At 37.6% G+C, this 16,948-nt stretch overlaps 1 protein-coding gene across 2 annotated transcripts in view; it reads left to right on the top strand.

The window, feature by feature from the left end:
• Positions 1–16,624, top strand: part of MAP4K3 (mitogen-activated protein kinase kinase kinase kinase 3) — a 206,656-nt gene extending 190,032 nt beyond the window's left edge. For both annotated transcript variants that reach the window (XM_062209309.1, XM_062209310.1), the window contains 6 exons: positions 1,078–1,249; positions 4,149–4,217; positions 4,295–4,387; positions 8,909–8,979; positions 14,478–14,533; positions 15,181–16,624. In XM_062209309.1, coding sequence (XP_062065293.1) covers positions 1,078–1,249; positions 4,149–4,217; positions 4,295–4,387; positions 8,909–8,979; positions 14,478–14,533; positions 15,181–15,268 — 549 coding nt within the window. In that variant the 3' untranslated portion in view covers positions 15,269–16,624. The remainder of the gene's footprint in view (positions 1–1,077; positions 1,250–4,148; positions 4,218–4,294; positions 4,388–8,908; positions 8,980–14,477; positions 14,534–15,180) is intronic.
• The last annotated feature ends 324 nt before the right edge of the window (positions 16,625–16,948 follow it).

The raw sequence follows: 16,948 nt of genomic DNA, 5'->3' as shown, positions 1-16,948 counted from the left end.
ATCCCTAAACATCAGAAATAATTTTACCTGGTTTTCAATTTGACAGAATCATATCGTGCATATTCCTGTGTCTACCTTTGTGCACCATTATATTTTTGCAGTAATTGGATATAGCTATAGTTTGTTCATTTTCATTTCTCCATAACTTTTCCATTTTATCCATTCCACCACTGATAGATATTTGAATTATTTCCCATTTTTAGTTATTCTGAACAGTGCTCTGGGAACATTTTTGATGATTTGTCTCCTATGCATGTGTACCTATTTTCTCTAGAATGTATACCTAGGGGATTATTGCAGGGATTTCTGTCTTAAGCTTTAATACTGTAATTAACCAGTGTGGTTGTACCAATATGTATGTCACCTGTCAGTTTTGGTTTACTCCTATATGATGCTTGTTATCTTCATTGTTTTTAAGTTTAGCTGTTCTGGAAGGTATGCCTAGGATCCCATTGTGGTTTAGTCCTTGATTACTAATGAAGTTAGTGTTTTCAATCTATTTTCGAAAACCTTCAAAATGTGAATTTATTGTCTTTATATCAGTATAAAAATTATTTGAAGTTAACATTGGTTGCATTGTAACTGTATAAATTAGCCTCTTGAGGAAAATCACTTGAGGTTAAATTTATTCGTGGCCTTTTCTGTCCACACTTAAAAGAGGCATATCTCTTGCTAATGAACATTTCACTTCTCCATCTTTACTCAGTTGACAAAGAAGGCAGAGTATAACTGGAGAAGCATCAGACTGGGAGACCGGAGTCTGTGCCACAGAGGCCAGGGGGAGACTCTGGGTCACTCAGTTCCCGATGTCAGTTTCTAAAAAGAAAGGATTGGACAGGTGACTTACAAGTGCACTGCCAACATTAATATTCTAAAATTATGTGATTTTAACTTTTAAAATTTCTACATTAGTAAACTTTAATCTTTATAAAGATTCTTCATAATTTAGATTTTTCTGCATACCCTGAGTTTCTATGACAAGAAGCAATCTTATAACTATGTTGTATATTTTTACTTACTAGTATTCTCATAAAATTATTGGCTTTTGCTTAATGTATTTCTGTTTTTTTCCTCTAGCACATAGAATTTCCTATACCATGTCCACTTAGAATGTTTGAAATGCTGGTAGTTCCTGAACAACAATACCCTTTAGTTTGTGTCGGTGTCAGTAGAGGGCGAGACTTCAACCAGGTGGTTCGATTTGAGACTTTCAATCCAAATTCTACCTCTTCATGGTTTACAGAATCAGGTTTGTGATTTTTATGGAATTATTAAGGTCAGTGATATGCTGGTTTTATAGCTCGCTATGCAAAAACTGCATAAGAAGCCAATATTAATTGTTGTTACACTGGAAGAAAAAGATGATTTGTTTTAAAGTAGCTAGTTGGTTTGACACATTTAACACAGATGGATTTGCAAAGAATGCAAAGAGCATGTACACTAATTTGTTAATTTAGGAATGACTAATCCTCAAAGGCCTATATTTGGTTTACATAGTAAGCAATTTTATAGGAATACATCTCTTACTATAAAATGAGATATATACCTGGGTCATTTTATGATTTTTGACAAATGTATGACATAAATATGAAATGTAAAAAAAAAAGTTTATCTCAAAGGACATTACATGTAGGTAAACCTTAAAGTCATAATTGTTGTAAACCTAGTTAGAAATAATTACCAATTAAAGCCCTTTTCTCTCAAATCAGCTTATAGATGCTCAAATATTTGTAATATTTTTGATATTTTCATTTCATATAGTTTTTTAGAGAATTTCAGATACATCTATAATTATTTAACGCTGTTTATGAATGTGAAAATGAATATGAAAAGCATATTAACATAGGAAACATGTACAATATTAGCATCTTAAGGCATGTTAACACAGGAAACATTTAAAACAAAACCTGGGCACTTAGAAAATTTCATAACTCTCAGAATTTTCAGTATCTAATGTAAGTTATATGGCATATACCTGAGAACTTAGTATGTTAAGTTCATTTGCCCTGCTCCCCAAAAGCCATCACATGATTTTTCCTTTTCTATCACATTCCACGCTTTAACTTAGGAGTGTTGGTAAAAGAAATGATTGAGTGTTTAGCACATGCCAGTAATTCCCAAGCATGAGCATGCATCAGAATCACCAGGAGACTTCAGAAACATGGCCAGGCCCCATGCCCTACGTCTGGATTGGGGCCTCTGTAATCGTCTCTGTAAATCTCCAGGTGGTACTGATGGTATTGATTGATACACAGGGACCATGCTTTTGAGTACTATGCTTGTACACAAACCTCAAGCTAATTTTAGAAAAGGAAATGCTGCATTATAGAATAGTTTTAGTGTAATTTGTTTCCGGTGTATAGCAGTAATTTGTATTCTGGTGCTACCTAGTAACTTTCAAAAGTGTTTTAAATGGTTTGCAGTTCAGATACAAATGGTAAACAAACAGCTACTTACAGGATATTTGAGGATGTTTCAAAATAATCAGCTTACATATAATTTATTTCCTTAAGTATTGTTCTACATTGTCAAGTTGTATAGCAGATCCTTTCTTCATAGCTGATCACCCTAGTGTTACAGGAAATGTAGTCTCCAAATAATTTGCTTTTTACAAAAATTTGATTATATCTTGAAACCTTCCTATTGTGTTGTAGCAAATAGTAGATCTGGGTAGTGTTTCATAGTAAATAAACTGCATTGAATGCTCACACTTAGAAAACATGACCTTTAAAGGTATTTTTATCTTTATTTTTTAAAAGTCTCCTATTTATTTTGAAGTCCCTTTTGCTTTTTTGTCTTTAGAAGTATCATTGTAGAGTGCATTGCTGTGCAGTAGATCAGAGGTGGGGAACATCCAGCCTGCAGGCCATTTTAAGGCTCAAAGATTTATTTATTTATTTATTTATTTATTTATTTATTTATTTATTTGAGAGGCAGAGTTACAGACAGAAAGGGAGAGAGACATAGGCCTAATTTTAAGTTAGTAATTTTGTATCACCTGTAAATGACACTATAAATACCCAAATGACCTTTGGCAGAAAAAAGTTTCCCCAGCTGGTAGGGTTTTATATCAGATAAAATTCTGAACCACTGGTTCCCAAACTCTTACATTGAAACCAGCTGAAATTTAAAACTCCTGATAACTCTGAGTCACATGTACACCCAGGTAAAATATATCTTGAGGTGGTAGCCAGGCATCAGTTTTTCTTAAAAATCAGATGAAGCCCATAATTGGGAAATGACTCTTGTAAGAACTTGGGGAAACTTCATTTTCCTTGCTTTCTATCCAGTATGTTAGATTGCCTTCTTGAACCAGAGTGGATGGCACAGACATGTTCAGATTCTTAATTTTTACCAATTGTGTAAGAGCAACTGAGATTCTGCATGGCCTGATTTGCAGGAAGCGTTTTCTGTATCTTTCTCACCCTGGTAGGCTACCAGGGTCTAAAAATATACACATAGATCTGAAAATAGTCCTTTGATGTCCTATGACTAAAAACTATGAGAAATAGAAAACAAACAAGGTAAACTGTACGTGACATCACCTCTCCAGGAAGTCTAAGACCAGGAACAAAGGCCACTGTTTAGCAATTCAATTTTGATGCTCATATAAGGCTTTGAATATACTGTATTGAATTTTGCTTCGTAGGAAATCAAATAATTTAGGCATTTTCAATTTGTAAGAAGTTTGCTAAATCATTATAATAAAAATAATGCCTCTTTGCATTTTGGTAGTATTTCGTTCTTATGGAAATGTTTCATTTTAACTTATTTGTATTCAGGGTAACTGGTTTGACTCTGATTCATTCATAAATATTTGTTAAATATTGTTCTAGGCACTAGTATATAATCTGATACAAAACACAGTCCCTAGTCTCTGAACTTGAAATAAGTCAAAAACATAATTTAGAATATTAGACTGCCAATTTCAAATAGGAATAAAAATAATGACATTACCAATAGTATTGATAGTCACTAACTTTATTATGTTGAGCACTTACATAGTTTAGCACTTGCATCAGTGTTTGTAGTGCAACAGATAACCATCCATTTCAAATTTAGGAATCCTCAGAATTCTTTCTTGTAATATCTGTGTGCTTTAAATATTTCAGTTTTCCTAAGTTTACCAAGCATTGTTTATTTTGCAGATACCCCACAGACGAGTGTTACTCATGTAACCCAGCTGGAGAGAGATACCATCCTTGTGTGCTTAGACTGTAAGTTTTGTTTATGTGCATCTTATTTTAATTAGATTGGTCTTATCTGAGTTTCTGACTGATTTTTTTCCCTCCAGGTTGTATAAAAATAGTAAATCTCCAAGGAAGATTAAAATCTAGCAGAAAATTATCATCGGAACTCACTTTTGATTTCCAGATTGAATCAATAGGTAAGTCAAAGTTTTATGTTTCTTTGCATTATGAATTGTGTAAAATAAGTTTTCTGAAATTATATATCATTAAGGACAGGTTTTTTAAGTATAGGATATAATGACTATGAGGTCACTGTCAGCCTTCACTGTTGCACATTCTCTAAAATTGTTTAAACACTATAGTATAAATGTTAATATTTTTCAAAGGAAATAATTAAATACATTCCTTGGGGCCACATTGTGGAGCAGTGGATTGAGCCACCATCTGCAATGCCAGAATCCCATATGAGTGTTGGTTTGAGTCCCGGTTGCTCCACTTCTGATCCAGCTCCCTACTAATAATGTACCTGGGAAAGCAGTGGAAAATGGCCCAAGTGTGTGGGTCCCTGCCACCACATTGTGAGATCCAGATGGAGTTTGAAGCTCCTGGCTTTGACCTGACCCAACCCAAACTGTTGCAGTTTTTTGGAGAGTGAACCAACAGAAAGTCGGTCGGTCTCTCTCTCTCTCTCTCTCTCTCTCTCAGTAAGTGATTTCAAATAAATAAAATCTTATTTTTTTTTAAGAGAGGTAGAGTTACAGACAGTGAGAGGGAGAAACAAGAGAGAAAGGTCTTCCGTCCGTTGCTTCACTCCCCAATGGCTGCAGCGGTTGGAGCTGCACTGATCCGAAGCCAGGAGCCAGGAGCTTCCTCCTGGTCTCCCACGCGGGTGCAGGGGCCCAATGACTTGGGCCATCTTCTACTGCTTTCTCAGGCCACAGCAGAGAGCTAGATTGGAAGAGGAGCAGCCAGGACTAGAACCGGCGCCTATATGGGATGCCGGTGCCACAGGCAGAGGATTAACCTACTGAGCCACAGCACCGGCCCCACAAATAAATAAAATCTTAAAAAAAAAAAAAAAAAAAAAACACTTCTCACAACGTGTGTATGCATTACATGTCCTCCAGCCTTCTATAGAACTTGCCTGTCACAACTTAAAAAATTAGGACTTAGTATATTGCTTTTCTATCTGCTGATCAGAGAATATGAAATTTACTTTTTGGATTTGTCGTGTTTTACTTGGTAAGAGTTTTTTTCTGAAAGATGATTTTTGATGGAATCAATATTCCAAAGTGATTACATTCAGGAAAAATACAGTGAAAATTATATACAATGGTTCTGGTAAAAAGAATGATAAGTGTTTACACAATTTTTCTAGGTCAGTAAAATAAATTTCTTGATCAGTAAAATAAAATTATTTGCATGTTTACATGTTGACAGAGGGTACATCCAAGAATAGACAGTTCATTTGTCTTATTCCTGATCTTATTTTCCTCTTTTCCCCCAACTAGAATTCCTTTCCCCCAACAATGATGATAATAAGTCACTTTTAAGGGACTGCTAGTCTAGATGTAAAATTGAAATCCCTACTTCAAAAGACATGACCAGGGTCAGAAAGCAAGATCAGCAACAGAATCTCAATGCAGTATGCAGGCCTGAAGCCAATAGGCCTGCTGGCCTCCAGGTATAGAAATATACCAGATAGGGCCTGCACTGTGGTATAGAGGGTTAAGCCACCCCCTGCAGTGCCAGCATTCCATATGGGCACCAGGCTGCTCTACTTCCGATCCAGCTCCCTGAGAATGCAGTGGAAGATGACCCAAGTGCTTGGGCCTCTGCACCCACATGGGAGATCCAGAAGCAGCTCCTGGCTCTTGGCTTCAGACCAGCCCAGCTCTGGCCATTGCAGCCATTTGGGGAGTAATCCAGCCAATGGAAGATCTCTCTATCTCTCCCTCTCTCTGTAACTCTGCTTTTGAAATAAATAAACCTTTTAAAAAAAAAGAAAGAAAGAAAGAAAAATAAATAGACCAGAGCTGGGCTGCTGGCTGACAAAAAAAGACTAAAAGTGTCCCACAGGAGATGGGGAACCGCAGCCATTATTGTGGCTGGAAGGACCTTGGTAATTAAACGTGATAATTTTTTTATTCATTTATTTTTTTTTTGACAGGCAGAGTAGATAGTGAGAGAGAGACAGAGAGAAGGGTCTTCCTTTTTGCCGTTGGTTCACCCTCCAATGGCCGCTGCGGCTGGCGTATCATGCTGATCCGAAGCCAGGAGCCCAGTGCTTCTCCTGGTCTCCCATGCGGGTGCAGGGCCCAAGGACTTGGGCCATCCTCCACTGCCCTCCCGGGCCATAGCAGAGAGCTGGCCTGGAAGAGGGGCAACCGGGATAGAATCCAGCGCCCCAACCGGGACTAGAACCCGGTGTGCCGGCGCCGCAAGGCAGAGGATTAGCCTGTTGAGCCACGGCGCCGGCCCCTAAACGTGATAATTTTATAGCTGGCTTTTTTCCAACTTAAAGGAAGAAGACCTAAAGTTGTACTTATGAAATTTGTATTCCCTTAAAAAATAAATTAAATAAAACACACCCCAAAAAAAAAAAGGAGAGGAGATAATCCCTGTCTATACCTACTGTTTCAGATGGTAGACAGAGAAGGAATTTCTGAACAAACCAGTGTTTAACACTTGATAGAATCAAACAAAGTCAGTACAGAAAATAAAAATTACCTTATGAAAAGAGATATTTAAAAACTAAATAAAGGGATAAACACTTGTTGCAATAGCTTAAGTCACCACTTGGGACAGTGGCATCCCATATGAGAGAATGCCTGGTTCTAGTCCTGCTTACCCTGCTTCACATCAGATTTCAGCTTCCTCCTGATGTGTACCCTAGGAGGCACCAGGTGATGGTTCAGGTACTTAAATCCTATGTGGACATGCATGTTTTGTGTCCTGGCTGCTCCCTATCCTTCCGGCTCTCTGCTGGAAAAACAGTGGAAGATGGCCCAAGTGCTTGGGCCCCCGCACCCACATGGGAAACCTGGAAGAAGCTCTGGCTCTTGGCTTCAGACTGGTCCAGCCCCAGCCATTGCAGCCATTGCAGCCATTTGGGGAGTGAACCAGTGGATGGAAGACCTTTCTCTCTGTCTCTCCCTCTGTAACTCTGCCTCTCAAATAAATAAATAAAATCTTAAAAAAAAAAAAAAAGAAAAAGAAAACTCTGTAAATAAATTACTAGCACTAATAAGAAAACTCAAAATTGCTAAATATGAGCAGCTTTCTTAAAGAATCAATGAAAATCATAATAAGAAATAGGAGAAAAGATACTTTTCACAATGGCACTAACAAGGTAAAACCATTTTCTAAGAAATCCCAAGTTGTTGGATAGAGAATCTTTTTTTCTCCCAAGGGCCATTTGGATGTTGTATAAAATCATTTGGGAAATTAGCCTGCTCTAGATTTATTGAATTTTGAGTCTTTCTTGGCAGGACCAGAACAAATGATTTTTCAGGCCTTATACAGCCAGGGCGCCACACATTCCCCACCCTTGGGTTAAAAGCATGAAAGATGATTTGAATAAATGAAGAACTGTATCGTATGCATAGGTAACAAGATTCAAGATGAAAGATATTAGTTCTTCTTGAGTTAATTCACAAATTCTGTGCATTTGCAATAAGAATGTCACCAAAGTGCTTTGTGCCTCTTGATAAGTTTATCTTAGAATTCACATGGAAGAGTCAAAGACTAAGAAGAGTAAAGTAAATGTTGACAGTTTTCCTCCTCAGTATTGAAACTTAGGATAAAGCCATAGTGATTAAGACAGTGTGTATCAACACAGAGATAAGTAAATACCAAAGTGGGACAAAAGAAAAAATAGACCCATATACAAATAGAAGTTTATGACATTATGTATCAGGGGAAAATGATAGGATGTTCAGAAGTAGTGCTGGTGCAACTGATTAGCTGCAGGAAACAAAGTTAGGTATCTTCCTTACAGAACATACACAAAAGTATGTATTAATAAATAAATATAAAAATCAAGACCAAAACTTGATTTATACCTGTGTCCCAGTAATTCTGCAGTATGTCTTACCTGACAAAATTTTGCACAATATTCAAGAAAATATACAGCAATGTATATTGTAGCATTGTGTATAATAATGTCAATATATACTCTGGTTTTTCTTCAGATCATGTAAATCTTTCACCTTTTAATAATGTCAATACAAAGTAATGTTGATCATGTAATAAAACATGCATGAGAATGATAACTGCCTCATTTATAATAATGATATCTCAAAGAATAGTGAAAGGCCAATATGGCATCATGGGAGGAGTATATAAGGGATGCCAGCTGTATTTATTTAAAACAAAAGCAGATATGCCAGAATATTGGGATTTGACCTCTGAGTGGTGGGTACATGTACGTTTTTATGATGCTGTTCTGTATTTTTGATCTACATTTAAAATTATTTTATCAAAACAAAAATGTCTATTATAAAAGTTTTCAATAATTTTTCATTTTTCTTCCCAAAAAGATGAATAAACTCTACATAGTATATTTCTTAAGTTCCAAATGTAAAGATACCATACAAGACAGATAGCTGATACTAGTTATTATTTGAAATATTACTGTATGAGATAGAGGGATGAATGATGCTTATCAGTTGAACTTTTGTACTATTAACAGTAACTGAGCTGTTTTTGCCTGCTAGTTTGCCTGCAAGACAGTGTGCTAGCTTTCTGGAAACATGGGATGCAAGGTAGAAGTTTTAGATCTAATGAGGTAAGAACTCTTTTTTTATTAACATGCAATACTTGGACCTTTTTAATGGAATACTATGAAGTATTTCAACACACATATACAGCATAAACTGATCAAATCAAACAGTTAACATTTCAGTTTCCTTACCTTTTCTTCATGCTTTGAGCCTTCCAGTTCCTCTCTTCCAGCTCTTTATACAGTTTAGAGCACATTATTGGGAACTATAGTCTCCCCACTGTTCTGTGGAATACTAAAAACCTTTTATTTCTATCTCAGTTTTAGTACCCATGATCCAGTCTCTCACATTCTTCCCAGCCTCTAGTAATAACTTTTTAAGCTTCAAATCAACTATATTTATACTTCTGTAAATTCTACATATGCAAGAGAACATGTGGTTTTTCCTTGGCTAGCTTATTTCACTTTATTTAAGGGCCTCCATTTCCTTTCATATTAGCTAAAATTGTCAGGATTTCATTCTCTTCTTCTGGCTGAATAATATTCCACTGTATGCATCACATTTTCTGTATCGACTTATCGCCAATGGACACTTGGCTGATCCCACGTTGGCTCTTGCGAGAAGTACTACAATGAAAAAAAAATCAGGTGATCTTTTTGATGTAGTAATGTCACTTCTTTCATATATATATATTTCATATATATATTTCATACACTCACACACACACACCAGGAGTAGGAAAGCTGGATCATATGGTAGATACATTTTCAGTTTTCTGAGGAACCTCCGTACTGTTCTCTGTAGTGGCTGTACTAATATACATTTCTTCAATAATGGATAAGAATTTCCTTTACTCCACATTCATGGCAGCATTTGTTATGTTTTATCTTTTTTGTTAATAGCCTTTCTAACTGAGATAATAGCTCCCTATGATTTTGATCTGAATTTCCCTGATGGCTGGTGACACTGAGTATTTCTTCATATACTTGTTGGCCATTTTTGTTTCTTTTGTGAAATACCTGTTCAGATTCTCTGCCCATTTCTTAACTGGTTTGTTTGGATTTTATCATTGAGTTTCTTAAGTTCTTTATATATTCTGGATATTAATCCTCACTAGATGAATAGTTTGCACATATTTTTTTTCCCATTCTGTCATTAACTCTGTTGTTTCTTTCCTTTGCTTTGCAGAAAATTCTTATTCATTAATACAAATCTCATTTATCTAGTTTGCTCTGGTTGACTGTGTGCTTTTGGGGTGTTATCCAAAAAATTGTTGCCTGTGCCAGTGTCTTGAAGTGTTTTCCTTATGTCTTCTTCTACTAGTTTCATATCCTACACTTAGGTCTTTGATCTCTTTGGAGCTGATTTTTATATAGGGTGAGAAGGAAAACTTGTTTCAGTTTTCTCTTCCATATGGATATTTGGTTTCCCCAGAACCATTTATTGAAGAGATTCTGCTTTCTCCTTTGTATGTTTTTGGCACCTTTATTGAGAATCTGTTGGCTATAGATGTGCAGATTACTTTCTGGCGCTCTATCTTCTTCTTTCTTTTTTTTTTTTTTTTTTTTTTTTTTTTTTACAGGCAGAGTGGATAGTGAGAGAGACAGAGAGAGAGAAAGGTCTTCCTTTTTGCCGTCGGTTCACCCTCCAATGGCCGCCGCGGCCGGCGCATCGCGCTGATCCGAAGCCAGGAGCCAGGTGCTTCTCCTGGTCTCCCATGTGGGTGCAGGGCCCAAGGACTTGGGCCATCCTCCACTGCCTTCCCGGGCCACAGCAGAGAGCTGGCCTGGAAGAGGGGCAACCGGGATAGAATCCGGCACCCCAACCGGGACTAGAACCCCGTGTGCCAGCGCCGCAAGGCAGAGGATTAGCCTGTTGAGCCACGGCGCCGGCCTCTGGCGCTCTTTTTTTTTTTTTTTTTTTTTTTCTGTTCTTTTCTTTTTTAGCTCTATCACTCATCTCTTTAAAAAGTTTATATGAATATCCAGTCAAAACCGACAGGGTATCGCCCTTGAAATGTTATCTATACGACTTCCAAGCAGACCACAGGACTGCACACTGTCTTGGAATGTCCTCAAAAGGCTCTGTCAAATCGAGCAGGTTAACAGAGTAAAAACCCCAGAGTCCTTTCTTTCAAATGGAAGAGGGAGACAGGGACAGAAGAAATTATTCAAACTTCGTCTTCTTTCCTTGTGGCTTGTGGTCTCCGCCGCCGCCTCTGCCGCCTCGGAACCCTCCTCGCCCTCCGAAGCCTCCCCGGCCTCGGCCTCCAAATCCACCACGGCCTCCTCTGCCGCCTCGGCCTCCGCCACAGCCCCCAAAGACCCCTTCACCCTTCGGCTTGGCCCAGTCCAAAGTGACTTGTTGCCATCAATCTCCCCGTCCTCCTTGGCCTCCTTGGCGGCTTTGGTGTCCTCCTCACTGTTGAAGTCTACAAAGCCAAACCCTTTGGAGGATCCCGTCTCCCGTTCCGTCACTATCCTCGCCCGGACAGAGCCGTCGAACAATTCCTTTAACGTCTCCTCGGTGGTCTCACCTCAGACAAACCCTTGACAAACAAGGTCTTGGTTGGCTGGCTTCTTGCATTGGGTGACCCTCTGGGTGCTTGTAACTCCAGCCGCATGGCTCTGTCTGGCGCTCTATCTTGTCCAGTTGTCTGTGTGTCTGTTTTTATGCCAGTACCATGCTGCTTTTGTCCCGGTAGCTCTATAGTATGTCTTAAAATCAGGTATTGTGACAGTTCCAGCTTTGTTCTTTCTGTTCAAGATTACTTTGGTTGTTGGGTGTCTTGTGCTTTCATATTTAAGATTGTTTTTTCTAGTTCTGTGAAGAATGTCATCACTTTGGGTACTACGGAGATTTTAACTTATACTGATTCTTCTATTCCATGAATGTAACAAGTCTTTGTATTTTGTGTGTGTGTGTTCTTCAATCATTTTCATTGGTGTTCTGTAATTTATATTGTAGCGATTTTTCACATCCGCAGTTAAATTCATTTCACGGTTTTATTTTGGTTTGGTTTTTGTAGCTGTTGTGGATGAGTTAGCTCTTCTAATTTTTTTCTTAGTGAGTTCACTATTGGCAACTGATTTCTCTCTTCATTCTGTATCCTGCAGCTTTACTAAATTATCAGTCCTAATTGTCTTCTCTGTAAATACATTCATATAATCTGCAACATAGATAATTTGAATTCCCCCTTTCCGAAACATGAACAAGATATGGTACTTACCCCCTAGAGTGTTATAGGCAAGAAAACCCTCAAAAATTCTTCCAATATCCCTAAGCCTATCTCAGTGGTACAACTTTTACTTTTTCATTATAAAGAAAGGAGACCCTCAGATGCCATAAGCAAGAAATAAGCTCATTTGTGTCCTAAACTGTATTACTAAACTCAAAGCTTCTAACAAATAAGCAGCATAGCATACGGATCATGAGCATGGGTTCCAAAGTTTGGACACCCGGGTTCAAGTTACAACTGCACTAGTTAAACAGTAGCCATGTGACCTTAGCATATCACTTAACTTTTTGCTTCCTGTTTTTTGTTTGTTTGTTTTGGATCTATGAAGTGAGAGTTGCTAAGATTAAATGAAATGAAATGGGGCCAGTACTATGGCAAAGCAGGTAAAGCCACCACCTGCCATGCCAGCAACTCATATGGGTGTGGTTTCATGTCCTGACTGCTGCACTTCCGATCCAGCTCCCTCTAATGGCCTGGGAAAATCAGCATAAGGTGGCCCAAGTGCTTGGGCCCCTGCCACCCATGTGGGTAACTGGCATGAAGCTCCTAGCTTTGGCCTGGCCCAGCCAGCCATGGCCATTGCAGCCATCTGGAGAGTGAACCAGCAAATAAAAGATCTCTTTTCCTCTCGTCTCTCCCTCTCTGATTTTCAAATAAATAAATAATATTTTGCTGTTCTAAAAAAAAAAAGATTAAAGCCGGCGCCGTGGCTTAACAGGCTAATCCTCCGCCTTGCGGCGCCAGCACACCGGGTTCTAGTCCCGGTTGGGGCACCGGATTCTATCCCGGTTGCCCCTCTTCCAGGCCAGCTCTCTGCTATGGCCCGGGAAGGCAGTGGAGGATGGCCCAAGTCCTTGGGCCCTGCACCCCATGGGAGACCAGGAGAAGCACCTGGCTCCTGGCTTCGAATCAGCACGATGCGCCTGCCGCGGCGGCCATTGGAGGGTGAACCAACGGCACAAAGGAAGACCTTTCTCTCTGTCTCTCTCTCTCACTATCCACTCTGCCTGTCAAAAAAAAAAAAAAGATTAAATGAAATGAAACAGGTAATGTGCTTAGCACGATGCCTGGTCTGCAGTAAGGAAGGTCACTGCTGCCGTTTCTGGCAATAATTCCCAGCAGCGAGCTCACTTCTTAGGAAGATGCTATAAAATCACCTGCAGGAATGGAGCAGGGAGTTCAGAACAGAACAGCTAACAACACTGGTCAGAGAAAGGAAGGTATCACAGGAGAGAGTGGTTTTAAGAAGAGGAAAAGAAAAGCTTACCCCAAAAAAGTCACCTGAGGGACTTGTTAAAACCACCTAGCTGGTCCTGCAGTACAGCACCTCCAAAACTGTGCTGTCCTTCCAGTCAGCAACCCCTGAATGTGTTGGAGATCGCAGGCAGGACTTGCCACTGTGCCTGAATGAGTGTGTCATCTCCTCCAGGCGTGCTGCATTACCACAGGAGTTGAGAATCACTCATTTCCACAATAGCTAATTGTAAGGGTATTGATGAAATACATGTGGTTTCCAAATCAAAATGTATTTTCAGCCTAACAAATTTTCAGAATAAGCTACTGCCATTATAATTTGGAATGTTTTGTGTTCAGTAAGCTGTGAATAGTATGTTTCTCCTTCTCCTGAAGATTTACTGTTTACTCCCCAACCAGTTGTTGGTCACCCTGAGCCTGTCTTTGAAGGATAAATGTCATCAGAAAATATTATCTGAAGAGAACGGAGAAGATTCTAGAAAGATAATTATTATTTATTGAGCACTTCCTTAGCTAGGCATTGGTACCCACTAATGCTTTATAAGAACACTTGCAGGGTGGATCTTTTATATCCCATTTTGCAGTAGGTAAAACCATTTCCAACAGATTACACACCTTGCCCAGTGTCACAGATGAGAAGGACTGAGATCCAAACTCAAGTCATGTCTGGCTCTTAAGTATTTCTTAATATTCCACAAAGCAAGCCTTTTAAATAAAAGAACTAATTCTCAATGGCTTACTGCTGCCAGTAGCTTTACTGTTTGCATTAACATAAACAACAAAAGGTTTCTAATAAATAATATGAACCTAGTTCTTTGTTTTAAAATCTTTCCTTGAAGTCTGTAATTCAACAAATATATACTTTTCCTTCATCTGTATCTTGGATAAATTCAAAGTTTGCCACATTATTCCTAGGCTAACAAATTGATACACAGTGCTGACTTAAATAAACATACCAGAGATGTATTTCCAACTTAGGAATTATGTTTCTTTCCTATAGAGTTTTAATGAACTACCCATAGTAAATTGTGTCTTTAATTTCAGAAATTAAATTTATATTTTAATTAACAGGTAACACAAGAAATTTCAGATAGCACAAGAATTTTCAGGCTACTTGGCTCTGACAGGTATGAAAACAAGTTGTATTAAATACATAGTACTAAACCTGTTTTACTGATTTCATTTTCAAGAGAATTGAAATTTCTGCAATATGTTCAACATTGTATATTTCTCACTATAAGAAGTCATAAGCTAAAAGATTATAAAGCCTTTCAAAATATGTCTGATCTTCCAAGTAACAGGAATTTATAGGTCTCTTAGTACTATTTTGCATTGAACTTACTATCTAAAGTCTGATTTACAGCAAAAGAAAGAGGAAATACCATATGTTAACAGATAGAACTTGCTGGTTTGGGTGCCAAATATGATTTTGTAGTTCTATTCTGATTTACCTCCTGATTTTTGAACAGGAAATTGTTCCTAGAATTGACAGTAAGAATCAGGTTTTCCCAAGTCATTCCTGTAGTTGTGTTCCCCATCTGACTCTTAGAGGAACACTGGCTTGGAGGTGCAAATTGATAGGCAGCAAAATCACTTCACAGAGCTGGAACTGGCCCTTCCGTCATAATGGAAGCAAGTGATTTCTGCCCACAAGTCAAATGAGCAGCATTTGTAGAGGCATAAAATGGCGAAGCAAACGAAATTTTTTGCTGTCTTCATTGGTCTTCAAGAATAACTTTGTTTTTGTTACATGTTTTTTGTTTACTACTTTTAGGGTCGTGGTTTTGGAAAGTAGGCCAACTGATAACCCCACAGCAAATAGCAATTTATACATCCTGGCGGGTCATGAAAACAGTTACTGAGAGAAATGTTGTGCTTTGACAACTAACTCTGAAAAGAAAGAACACTACCACTGCAACATTCTGGATGCTTGAAGCTGTACAAAAGCTGCAGTAACCTGGCTTCAGTTCCTTTGTAATTTATTGTGGCATGAGACAAGACTGGGGAGATTTTGTTTTAAGTGGTATGGATATATTTAGCATATTGAACCACACAAGTGCTTAATTCATTGTTATGTAATCTTTGTACATATAGGCAGTATTTTTCTGTGAAACTTCATATTGCTGAAGACATACACTAAGAATTTATGTAGATAATGTACTTTTATGAGATGTACAAGTAAGTGTCTTATCTGTACAGATGTAAATGTTGATGAAAATGCAATTGGGGTTAATATTTTAAGAATTCTTTAGTATATTCCTGGTTGTGGTTATATTACAAAATGGGATGCTGGCAATGAAACAGTACATTTAACACTATTGTATTTTTATTATATGTAATTTAGTAATATGAATATAAATCTTGTAACTTTTAAAATTGTAATGGAGGCTGTAATCATTTTATAATCTTGTTTTTAATTTTAATGCAAGTACACTGGTGTTTATATTTGCACAGAGTATTGATATGTGATGTATTAAGTCACAAAAGTAAGCTGTGACATTGTCAATATGCATTTGGCTCCACACATCTTTTTAAAATGTATTTGGATTGTTTTCTATTTGAAACGAACCAATTAACCACCTGTTGTAGTAACTAGTCTTTTTATATTTAAGCAGAATCCTGTAAGATTGCTTGTCTGTGTTTAAAACAGTACCTTTGAAAAAATTTTAAATCACAGAATAATGGTACCATGATGTAACACTGCAACTGTTGTCTGAATTACAGAATGCACAAAGAATAAATTAGCATTATTAAAGGTTTCACACTAAGCATTTCATATATCACATTGAAGAACTGTAACATTCCATAGAGTGAAATGGGTCAAATTTTTAGTGGAATTTTTACTTTCATTGGCCTTATTTTATGATTATTTTCATATTTCTTTTGACTTAGAGTATTAACACATGGCCAAAATAATTTAGTTACTACCTCATACAAACAATATAATGGTTACTGCACATCACAGGAACTTAGTTTTGGTTAAAGTCATTTTTCATTGCTTTTTTCCAATGGGATATGTATTATATACCAAGTTCTAGAAAATGCACACTTTTGGCTCTTTTTGGTATATGTTCTTTATATTTTAATGTGAGTATATACACTAAGAACAAACTAAATTGTGATTTATGGTCTTCATTTATTTTAATTGAAAATGATTTTAAATATGCTTCTGATTGTATATAATGTAAAATAAACATGTTTTTTAACATGCTGTTGTATAGTAGCTGTCTTCTGGCTTAATCTGTATGCAGTAACCCTGAAATACATTAAAGAGCAGAACGTGATTTGTTTAGCACTTAAATCCTTCAATACACAATTCTGGTGCCCAAATCATGATCTTTATTTGATCTGTGATCTAAATTTCATGAAGCCTTAATATCCCCACATTTAAAGAATGGCATGTCTTTTGTAGAATTATCAGCCTCCTGATCAGAAAATCAATGAAACATTCATAGTTTTTGGCTAGAGCAGGCCTTAGCCCAGTCCAGCCTGCCTGCTCTTTAAATAAAGTTTTATTGGATCACAGCACCAAAAATATTCAT

Source organism: Lepus europaeus, chromosome 13 (assembly GCF_033115175.1).
Source record: "Lepus europaeus isolate LE1 chromosome 13, mLepTim1.pri, whole genome shotgun sequence".
NCBI lineage: Eukaryota > Metazoa > Chordata > Mammalia > Lagomorpha > Leporidae > Lepus > Lepus europaeus.
This window is presented reverse-complemented; position numbering and strand designations above follow the sequence as displayed.